Source organism: Chaetodon trifascialis, chromosome 20, assembly GCF_039877785.1.
Source record: "Chaetodon trifascialis isolate fChaTrf1 chromosome 20, fChaTrf1.hap1, whole genome shotgun sequence".
NCBI classification, from domain to species: domain Eukaryota; kingdom Metazoa; phylum Chordata; class Actinopteri; order Chaetodontiformes; family Chaetodontidae; genus Chaetodon; species Chaetodon trifascialis.
Window position 1 is genome coordinate 19,907,632 of NC_092075.1, and position 11,955 is coordinate 19,919,586.

The following is an 11,955-nucleotide window of genomic DNA, read 5'->3' on the forward strand; positions in this document are numbered from 1 at the left end:
GCATGAAATCAGGTGAACCAGAATGAGTTCAGTCTCTCAGTCAGGCAGGAGGGAAACCAAAGAGAGGAGCAAACAACACAGACAGTTCATTTTCAATGTCATCAACTCAGCAGCTCACAGTTCTGTTCAAACAAATAAGTCTGAAGGCTACAGTGTAAATTCACAAAAAAATGTACACATGTACACCTGTTACATGGCGTTACTGTTAGACATTATCATTTTTAATTTTTCTACTAATTATGGTGTACCCCAGGGGACCATTCTTGGCCCACTGTTGTTTTCAATATACTTGATATACATGCTCTGTCAGGTTATATAGTACCAATACATTTTCTTTGCATCAGGGATTCCTACAGCGTCTTACAGAGGGGCCCCCTCCTCACCTGAAATAAGTAGCACCACTGCTGTAATCACCAAAGCGCGACAATCTCTCCTACAGAAAACACTGCACCTGAACGCCTCAAAGAAGGACCAGTATAGATTGTCGGTTTATATTATTAGTTAACTCATTCAACTTGGCGTTAGCATGTTGCACGGGTAATGTGGCTACTCCCGTAGACTGGAAGCAATATCAGAATAATTCTGTAATATTGAGAGCCAGTCAAAATAAACTGTGGAAATGTTAAGCCTCATTTCAAGCCAACTAAATAACGAGACTAGCAGGTTGGACACATTAACTGTTCATGTGTCAAACCAGTTGGACACAAAAGTTGTGTGTCACTCAAGTTGAAGTTTAGATTAAAGTTCCCACTGACCAGCAAATGATAACTGATGATATCATTAATGCCACCAGCATTTGTATTATTGGTTTCACTGTAAGTATGGGCCTGATGTGAAATCTGGCAACTTTGTCTTTTTTTAGTTCTTTTGGATCTTCTGAGTTTTCTGTTTCGCATGGAAACCAAAATTTAAAGAATAAAGTGAAAGAGAGAACGAACCTTTAAAAAGGGCATTATTCTTTAAATTCCTATGATTATTTGTATTACTAATATTAACAGAATCATTTTTTTTGCACTACTTAGCTCTTACTTAATGATAAATGCCATTTTTGTGCTTATGATGATTTTTTTTCTCGATAGATCACACATTTTTAGTAATAAATGGCAGGAGGTCAGATCAGGTCCTTGTAAGCCACTCTGACTTACACATAACAAGGATTTAGCACATGTCAAATGTGAGCCCTACAGACATTACTTAATCAATCTGGAATGATACTGTTAGTTGTGCAAACACAAATTAGACCCACGAGCTGCTGTTTCATTCAGAAGTCCGCAATTAATTTTGTTTCTGAACACAGTGCAGGTTGAACATGAGCCACTGAGTGGATGTTTGTGTTTCCACTGCTGTTCTCACAGTTTGCTCCTCTCATCTTTGGTCATTAGTTTCTGGCTGAGCTGCAAAGTTACAATTCATACATAGACAAGTTGACCATAACCATTTCTTGAAACAAATATTATCTAAAATTACAGTCTCTTAATCTCAGAAGTCCATTTAATACCGCACAATGATGTTAACTCCCACCCGCCCACTACATCTGACACCAACCTCACTTAAAAGGACCACACCACTGTTATTTCACATATTTGACCTTAAAGTTTCATTGCTATTAGTTGATTTCTGTGAAAACCAGAACCTTGAAGATTGATAGTCCACCACAGTCAACATTTAATAATCTTAGACTATTGAAATGACTAATAAAAGTGAAAGATGATCACTCAATCACTTAACTGGCAGAAAACTTTCCACCAACAATTCTGATAATCAATAATTAAGTCATTAATGATTTACTGCTTATCCATGTTTTATATCACTTTAAACTGAAAATCTTTGTATTTTACACAAACAAAACATTTAACAAATCAATCAAAATGAATAAAACTGACGTTCAGTCATAATATACACAATTGTTATCATACAGGAATGTGTTTGCAGAGGCAAATTCTGTTAAGAAAAATGGTGCATTCAAGAATGCTCTGACATCTGAGAGTTGATAAGTGGCTGCTGAACAGCAACAATTTATAATGCAAGAAACAACAACCAAGCAAATGATCCTTAATACATCTGTGTTTGTTCATTAGTTGTCTGCTGGGCTTAAATTTGCATATTAAAATATTGGACATTCACCAGTAAAATGAAGAATGAACAATTTGTGGTCAATGGGCTAAAACATACTCACTGGTATGGTCCTTTAAAACTGAATCATGCTTTACTTTCATTTGCTGGTGCAGAATGTCAAACTTTAACCATTTTGCCTAACCACATGTAAACATTTGCACTGAGTGTGTTTAAAACGTGCAAATGGCAAAGTATGAAATCAGTGACTTGTTTTAAAGATTATCTTTCAACTAAAAGCTATTAAAATGGTACTGCTATAAATGCTAGAATGATGTCCATTTTAGCTTTTGCAGCTCAGCCAAGAAGGTGAACCTTCTTCCTGCCTTTGGCTTTCAGTGTGCATTTTCTGGGGCTTACTGGCGCCTCTATAGGCCGGTGGTGGTAAAGCAGCTCTGGGGTGTAGAGCTCCAAGTCGCACTCGCTGGCAGGGAGGCACATCACCTCCACAACCACCTCCTCCTCCTCCTCACCTCCTTCTCCTTCCCTCTGGGAGGAGCGAGGAGGTCAAAGGAAGGAGAGGGCAGCAACAAAGGACAGAACAACAAAAGTAACAGAATGCACAGACAACAAATATTCACAAGACAAGAAATTATAAATACATATCTAACAACAACATACTAAAGGTCCAAAATGAAATCAGAACTAAATAGACACACAAAACACCAAGAGTCAGGCTCAAACATGTGGATTAAGCCCAACCATTCACTACGTCATTTAAGACTAAAATGTACGGATGATTTAGCTGAGTAAGTAGTAATAAAAATATTAAAATTAGTACATTTCATCCTTCTTCTTAGTTTTATTCTCAAACAAAAGTTGGTATTCAAATAATGGCAGAGTCTCAAATCATAGCCAACACAATCAAATCAAGGCTGGTCACTATGAATCCACTCTTCTTTAACATGCTAAATTCAGTATAAAGTACATTTCCTCAGCACTTACTGCAACATGTCATACTCACCTCTGACATTTAGCAAATGAAAAGAGAATCTGTGTTCCAAAAGCATCTACGTTCTTCTTTCAATAGCTTTTAATTCACCATAAATGAAACTTAGCATGTCGTGCAGGTGTTTAAAACGAATAGGCTGAAGTGAACAAATAAACAGCTCACACACTGCAGGGCTCCAGTGTCCACTCTTTATTGGCCCGAGGTGACATTTTGAGCATGAATGCTCTTTATCAGACTTATCAGACTCTAGGGTGAACGGCCAGTGCTTAAGGGCTTCTGGGATAGCCAGCAGATATCCAGACGACAACAACATGACAGTTTGGCTAATCTCTATAAACAGATATCTGCATGTGAATGCAGATGCTTTTTTTAAAGATCTGTTTATCGAGATGAGACACAGTCACATGATACATCACCAGCAGTGGACATTGAGAGCCCTGCAGTGTCCGACCTGTTTGTTTATTTCCATATCTGCTCACTTTCAGCTCAGCACTTGTCCTCCTTGGTTTGGATTTGTGTGCGTCTTGCTATTTGTTAAAATCAAAAGCTACCAGGAATGGGAGGGATCACGTCCTCTGAGCTGCCGGAAGCCTTTCGATGTGAAACATTTGTGTGGTGTTGAGTCTCGTGACAGAAAAACCAACAAAGTAGAACAAACTGAGAACAGTCTGAAAAGAAACGCTGAGCTGCAGAGTGGTGAGTATGACATGACTGTTGTTGTACTGATGGAATTAATCCTGTGGAAATATACATCATGCCAAATGTATCATCTGAACATGGAGGAAGGATTTTTGAAAATGCATTCTGAAGGTTGTGACTAAAACACCCCAACTAATCTTAACTATCCTATTTCCTTTCTTCTGCCATGTTGTGTCTCCAGCTCAGTGATATCTTCACTTCTGTTACTTCACTGTTTATATACTGGTTATTCTGTTTTGCACTATTTATTTATACTATACTATACTATTTATTTATTCTGCTGTTTACATTCTGTTTATCTATTCACTCTCTATTGCATTCATTATTATTTAGCTCTTGTTGTTTTCTTTAGTTATATAGACTATATTTTTAATTTCCATCTCTGCTGTAATCCGGAAGCCAAGCAACGACATTTCGTTGCCAAAATCTCACTGCTGTGTTTTTTTGTGCAATGACAATAAAGGAAGTCTAAGTCTAAGTCTTCATGGGGAGCTGTACTTAAACTGTGAATGCGTTACACTCTACAACTTCTATAGAAGTACGACAATATTAAGCTCCTCTGAGAGCAGAAGCACACTTTCACTATTCTTCCATTCTGACCCACAAAAAATGACAAGGTCTAATCAATGTGCCTAATGTGAGCCCTGATGATCCTAAATTAAATGAAACACCACCAATATTAAAAAACTCCAGTAAGACTGCCATCACATGACCTCGGGACAATGACACAGCTACCTGCACAGATGAAAAACACATTTATGTCCCACATCTACTGCTTACTGCAGCGCAGCGATTTACAGGGTCACATTAGCTAAAATAACGTTATCTGAATTATTGAAGGCACGCCTGAACAACAGGGCCCTGATCAAGTATCATTATATCTCTGCAACTGTACCTCAAACAGCTGAATAATTAGCATCTGTCTATCTTTGGAGAGAAAATTGGGTTTAAACACACTGAGGTGAAGTCCAGAGTAAGGAAGTAAAACACCACAATATCTTTGACAAGAAATGTCCAAAAAATGACAGCTGTATAACATCAGCAACATTTTTTCTGATGTGCAGCAGGAGCGTTCAGTCAACACCTTTCTGAGCTGTTCCATGCATTCCAGGTCTATGAAACAATCTGAAATATTTTTAATATGATCTCTCATGCACAAAAATGACAAAAGCTTCTTCTGCCTCTGGCTGCTCCCAGGCCAACCCCTCTGTGATCCATATTTATGTAACTCCTTTTTTATAAAACTTGAACCATCATGTGGTGGAAAATTAAATGAAATGCTTGAAAACTTTAGCAAGTTAGTTTCAGCTCCAACCTCTCAGCTGAGTTTTGAAGTATGACAAACTGACAACTGGACGGAGAGAAGGTTGGCGGACTGACCTCTTTATCTGAGTGGCCTGCAAAACTGTAGATGAGTGGAGGGATGGAGCCTTCTTTGGTTTTCCCAACATCACTGCGGAAATGTTCACTAGCAGGCAGACAGCTGAGGAACACACACACAGACACACACAGTTATAATGTCTCTGCTTGTACAGCTCCCATGACTTCAGCTGAACATGACAGTGAGTCTGTACTCTTCTTCTGTGGTGTTCACACCATCAGGTGATCATGAGCAGTGACGCGACAGCTGAAGGAGCAGTGGGTTTACCTGGCGGGCAGCTTGTAGATGTAACTGCAGCCGTCTTCCGTCCAGATGATGACTTTGTCTGCAGCAATGAACTCTCCGCCAGTCCAGGCCTGGTCGCTGTCACTGGCCACTGAGCAGAGCAGCGAGTAGTCACCTGCATCAAACACCTGAAACACATTTGAGAAAAAGAAACACAAACACGTATTTATTAATGTAGCTGTCATGTCAGGCTTGGTCACAGTAGGGCCAAACTTTCCATGCAGAACTCTAGTCCAGTGCTTCATGGTAACGCGGGATCTTACCCTCCAATACTTGGAGCAGACGACCAGCAGGCTGCTCTGAGTGAAGGTGCAAAAAGAAATAGCCTGACAGCCTTGACAGTAGATGGGTTTGGACTCTTCTTCAAACACAGGGTCCAGGTCCTGAACACACACACACACACACACACACACACACACGTTAGAGCCTGAGCTGAGCTGATATTCATATCAATATTTGAGATATTTGATTTGTTTCTTGACATTTACATTTTTTCTAACTCATCTGAGGCACTGTTATCATTACAGTATGAACAGTTTATATGTACTTTTACACACAAGTCTGAAGTAAATATCAAAATCACTTTGATCTGTCCGCCCGTTACACAGGTCTAACAGATGACTGAGACCGTTTCTCAATACCAAGTGCGCCAAGTTCGGACTTATGAACTTGGCAGTTCGGACTGAGTAAGGTCAACCTGGGAGTACAGTCTCTCCAGGACGGGAGGATGCAGGGCAGTCATTCTGCCATTGGGATGGCAGCGTACTTGATGACGTTACCAGGACAACACATCTCCAAAAACTTTGGAGCAAATTTTAAACTACGCGCTATCGTGATGAATCGACCACAGATTTAAAGTTTTAACATCCACTTTCTCACATAAAATAAACTTAAAACAACATCCTGTACTACTTAAACAGCAGTATTTCCAAACTTGTAACTTATAGTTGTGAGTCCTCTCCTCCGCCATCGTTGCTACGAAATGCATTCTGGGATACGTGGCTGCCCCAAGTCCACACAAGTCACCACCTGATGCATCCTCGATAAAATGGGAGGTGCAAGAACACATCCGGGTATTTGACTGTGCTTGGCGAGATGCAGATTTTTGAATTGGAACAGTACTTGGACTGAGACTGATGACGTTTCTCAAGTACACAAGAACACAAGTACAGAGAAGAACGCATATTGAGAAAGGCCTAAAGAACTACATATAAACATGTGTACGCCGGTGTACCTGCATCTTGCTGACCTCAGCTGTGATGATCCAGACCTTCAAAATCCCTGTCACTGAAACTGCCACCACTGTGTCCTCTTTATAGAGACAGACAGACAGACAGACAGACAGACAGACAGACAGACAGACAGACAGACAGACAGACAGACAGACAGACAGACAGACAGACAGACAGAGGAGCACCGAGTCAAAGTTAGTGCCTCATGTTCATCATACACACCACTGCTTGTTAACAGTTTACATGATGGCATATTGATATACCATACATTTCACATGCAAACATGAGTACTAGCATTAATCTAAAAGTAGAGTTAGAAGTGGAAAGCGTTGGTGACACTAACTCACTATTGAAGGATGATACATTATCACTCCAATACATCAAAGAGTTCATTTAAACTATTTGGGAGGCTCTGAAGGCAACTTGCAGGAGGTGGATCATAAAGCTCCTACTGTAACAAGAACAGAGATAAGCTACGTAGGAAAGATGAAAGACCTAGAGATAAAACTAATTGAATGACTCGACTCATGTCGACTGAAACATGAGCACTCAATAACTAACAAACAGCACCATCAGTGCGGATCATGATGTTATCAATGCTGCCTTTAGACACCATGAAAAGCACGAGTGAGATCATTTCTTTCTGCCAGAAATACACACATAAGAGAAGGAAGCTACCATTTCAGTGGAAGATATTCATAACACAATGAAATGATTATTAAATGGTAATCTACCAGGAGGACAAGAGTTTAATCAAGTTTAATCTCCTCTTCTTTTCCAGCTCCACCTGTGTCTCTCACCTTGTGTTCGGTGGGATCGGATGATGCTCATGGAGCTGATCCAGTCAGGAGAGATCTTGGACACCAGCGAGTACAGTACCTCCAGGCTGGTCGCATCCACCACAAGGATTTCTGGGTAATGGCCATTACAAAGTAGACGTCCCTCCCTCTGAGTGCCGATGGTGAACTGATAGAACTGGTTAACGACAGAGGAACAGGAGAAACATGGAGGAGAGACAAAGAGGGAGCGACCACAATCAAATCACAACCATCTGATCAGAATAAAACACTTTTTAGCTTTTCAGCGGCTCAAAGGGCAAAACCCTCCTGATTTTAATTTTAAATATCTGCAGGATGTGAATGAAAAGACAATTTGCTTCAAAAAGACAAAGTGTGGGCAGCTGAGTGGAGAGTATGACATGACTTGTATTGGTGGAAAAGCGATAGTATCACAGTCATTGTACTTGGCTCAGCGGTTTTTACCCATCCTCTATGGCCTGTGCTTGTTTGTGTTTATGTGAGACGAAGCCTCTATTTGAGTACCAGCTTGTATTTGACAATTCACGGGACATGTGTGTGTCTTACCTGTATGCCGGTGTGGGCACAGGCCAGCTTGGTGAACTCAATACAGCGTCCATCGTTCACATCCCATAAACACATCTCTCTGGAAACATGAGCAAACTTTCGTTACACAAAAAAGAGTAGGAAGTTATCTGAAGTTAAACTTACATCCTGGGGCATTTTGAAGTTGTATATCATTTTTTTAAGATGCTGAGGTTAAAAATCTGTATTAACAAGGCATTCTGTTCAAGCGTGTGTGTGTGTGTGTGTGTGTGTGTGTGTGTGTGTGTGTGTGTGTGTGTGTGTGATACAAATGAACTCACCCACTCTCTGATGCACTGACGATGTACTGCTTGTCGTTGCATGCACTGGCTTTGGACAGACAGGTGATGGAGGCTGTGTGACCAAACAACATGGCCCTGGGACAAATCTGAGCAGAAACCCAACGAAAGGCAAACACAAACAGGAAGTTAAAATAGGGAGAGTGAGATGGAGAGTCAATAAGTTAAGTTAAGTGACAAACGCTCACACAACCTCCACCTTCAACCTCATCAGTACCTCCAGCTCCGGTGTCATGTCCCAGAGGCAGATCTGTCCATCATGGCAGCCGGTGATGATGGTGCTGAAGTCATCCATCACCAGCAGACTGCTGATGCAGTGGGTGGGGGCCGTGCGGCTCCACAGCACGATGGGCAGAACCAAGCTGTTCCCCGACATTATGCTGATTTGTCTGAAGGGAAAGAGCAACAGTTAGAGAGACAGAGGGACAAAATGAGACAGACAGAGATCACGGTGAAAATGATGAGGCACTCAGAGAAGCAGCACAAACACCCGATGAGAATGTCTTCATCACTTTGATGCCATACAGCAGACCTGTTCACTGAGCACGCTGTGGAGACTGATGTGTCAAACACTTGGGTTCAGACTACACCACCTGTATTGATTTGCAAGCTATTTTAATAGTTTAGAAAATATATATATGGTCTTGCAGCAACCTACCTGCAGTGTCTGTCATGTTTGAAATGTATCAAGGAGGCCTCTCATGTCCTCTGATACAGGTCTTTTAGTCCTCTCAAAGAAAAAAACAAAAAAAATATCTGATAAGAAGCATTTGGAGTTTAAGGATTTGAGCCCCTGCAGCAGCTTTGTCCAACACTCAGAAGAGCTGGATGTGCTACATGTTACCCACCTCTTTAGCTTGACAGGTTTTTATTTTCATTATTTATGTTCATTCATTTCAGAAATTGATGCTTATAGCGCACAAATTTGCATGACAGGTCCAATACAAAGAAAGCATGATATATTAATTGACTGATTGACTGATTGATTGATTGATTGATTGATTGATTGATTGATTGATTGATTGATTGATACACATACGATTGCTCAATGTTTAGACAGGATTGTGGGGCATTTCTAAAACTTGCAAATCAATATTTGTTTGATAAATTTTATATGTTGATATATTTTTCCACCAAGGCTAGTAGTTTATAGCCATGACATGCTAAAGATGCTAAACACGTACGTTAGCATGCGATTATGCTAACGTTTAGCATGTTAACATACTATCATGTGTACAGACAGCATGGTAACAAGGTGACAGCATCAGTAACGTTACTCCCCGTATAATCATTATGACTTGTCAAACACATTAACGTATTAGTTATGTCTCAAACACAAATACACCGTCAATGAGTCACGAATCACATTCCAGTCACGAAGACAGGCACAGAAACAGCAGCAGCCCTTTGACTGAAATACACAACTCCGAGTATGCAGTTTGACGTGCAAACATCTCAGGGTTGTGCTTTGGTGCTTTATATTAGTAATCAACCTTAACTGTGAATGTTACAGTCAGGTTTGCAGGCTGCGTCGCAAGGTTTAAAGAGCAAAGAAGGATGCAGGTCATCCACGGTCACTGACACCTGAGAGGAAGGAAGCAAGGGAGAATTCTGCAGATATTTTGACGCAATGCTAAGTGTCAGTGATTATCAATTGGAGGCCAGATTAGCTGGGCAGTGATCTGTGAAAGGCTAACGCTAAAGTACACCTGCAATGTCGCGACTACCGGGTTAGCAACAAGGCTAACGGAACCAAAACACACTGTTGACAACAGCATATACGTACCAGAAAAGGGAGTCCTATTGGAACATTTCCTTCTAATGGAAGATTTATCGACTAACTTCTCCCTCCGTGGCAAATAAATCCAGAAATTATCCTCCTTTTCGGCTTGTTTCTAGCCGCTTATCCAACTGACAAACCGATTCGTTCGGTCAGCTGATCACGCGACAACTGAGAGCGGTCTTCTTCTTCTTCTTCTTCTTCGAATACATTTCCGGCAGGCTGCATACTGCCGAAGATCCTCTATAACAACAAGATAAGCCCTCACAAGCACCCCAGTGGTATGAAATGGTATACACTTCCTGTCTGGTGAGTGGACGTGGTGTTCTTCGCCCCATAGTCACTGAAGTAAATATTGGAGCCATTTTTCACAAACCACAGGTGTGACAGTAAAATGGACATTTTACTGTTTGTGTAACAGTAAAATGGCTTTTTTAAGACGGACTAATGATGAGAAGCAAGATGGATGTTTTTCTGTTTTTGAAATTGTAATCACAGCTGCATGTTTCCATTTTGTTGGAAACTTACCAGCCTTACAAATATAGTTAAAAGAGCAAGCATTTCTTCTATCATCTGACACCATATCATCTAAATGTTTAAGCAGTCAGTAACTTATTTCTTCCTGATATTAATTAGTATTCGCCTCAGTCTGAAAAAAAAAGAAAAACACTGTATGAGTTGCTTCCTTCACGTACATATTTTAATTTCCACTGTTCTCCTTTCCTAATGACTTTGAATTATGAACGTCTCTTTCTTCTGTTTTCTCCTTCGTTCTAACTGCCTTATAGTCCTTATTCCACAGTGGATCAATAACACAATCTTTAAAGACTTCTCTGCAAGGGACTGTGCAATGGCGTGAAACTTTGAGTTTGAAAGTTTGTGTTTTTGTCTCTGTCCTACTGGGGAGCAAGCTGTCAAAACAGCACATAAATTGAAGTCTTTACAAAAATTCACTCACGCTTTGCCTATTGGGTCTATACTTGCTCAGAATGGAATGACAAAATCAAGGCAAGGTTTTTTAGCATGTTTCCTGAAGACATAAAAAGTCAGGTAACCTGACAATCCTGAACTCATCTCTGAAGTGTTGCATGTTCTGCCTTATCATAGCCTTGACTTTGTCACTGGTCATATAGTATCCCAGCAACACTATTGCAGACAAATTTTCAAAAACTGCACACTGTGGCTTTCCTTAAACTTCCATTAGATTACAGATTACAATTTTTCATATACTTCCTGTCCAGTGAAAACCATGTATCTCCAAATTAGGTGATTGTAAATGTTTGTGATCAACTGAAGGATGAAGCGTTCCTTTGTAAGCTGAAAAAAAAAATCTTCTTCGTAAGATAAATAAACTATTTAAAAACCCTCTTGGATTATCTGAAAAATGCATTGCCACAAAGCTGAACATAAATAGAGTAAACTACCCTACTGTACATTAAGTAGTTAAAATTAGAACAACCTTAAACATCTGCAGCAGTAAAGTGCAACATAAACATTAATGCAGCAGTAAATTTAACACAAAATCAGCAGACATAATAGAAAACACTGACAGGAAACATTGTACTGCAGAATGATTAGTTTTACTTGGAGTAACATTTGCTGATAACACTTAGATATTTTTACTTCATTATGATTTTGAATGCAGGATTTATACACATCCTTTCTCATTATTTACTCTAAACTAATCATCTATTATGGAGTGTCCTTTTTGAAATCCTCTCTGAAAATTACTAAGTCTCTGTTCCAGAACATGCGGTAGTCTACCAACTTTTATCTTCTCCATTCATTTGCATGTGTGAAGCATCAATACTAAGGGCCTATAGCTACCAGGGC

At 40.1% G+C, this 11,955-nt stretch overlaps 1 protein-coding gene across 3 annotated transcripts in view; it reads right to left on the reverse strand.

The window, feature by feature from the left end:
• LOC139348442 (WD repeat-containing protein 7) overlaps positions 1-10,297 on the reverse strand; it is a 106,913-nt gene extending 96,616 nt beyond the window's left edge. For 2 of the 3 annotated variants that reach the window (XM_070988553.1, XM_070988551.1), the window contains exons 1-9: positions 10,129-10,297; positions 8,560-8,731; positions 8,325-8,431; positions 8,026-8,104; positions 7,462-7,636; positions 6,664-6,740; positions 5,693-5,812; positions 5,412-5,557; positions 5,144-5,246 (exon numbers count right to left, since the gene is read on the reverse strand). In XM_070988553.1, coding sequence (XP_070844654.1) covers positions 5,144-5,246; positions 5,412-5,557; positions 5,693-5,812; positions 6,664-6,740; positions 7,462-7,636; positions 8,026-8,104; positions 8,325-8,431; positions 8,560-8,718 — 966 coding nt within the window. In that variant the 5' untranslated portion in view covers positions 8,719-8,731; positions 10,129-10,297. The remainder of the gene's footprint in view (positions 1-5,143; positions 5,247-5,411; positions 5,558-5,692; positions 5,813-6,663; positions 6,741-7,461; positions 7,637-8,025; positions 8,105-8,324; positions 8,432-8,559; positions 8,732-10,128) is intronic. The other variant, XM_070988552.1, reaches the window with a different exon arrangement.
• Between the last annotated feature and the right edge of the window lie 1,658 nt (positions 10,298-11,955).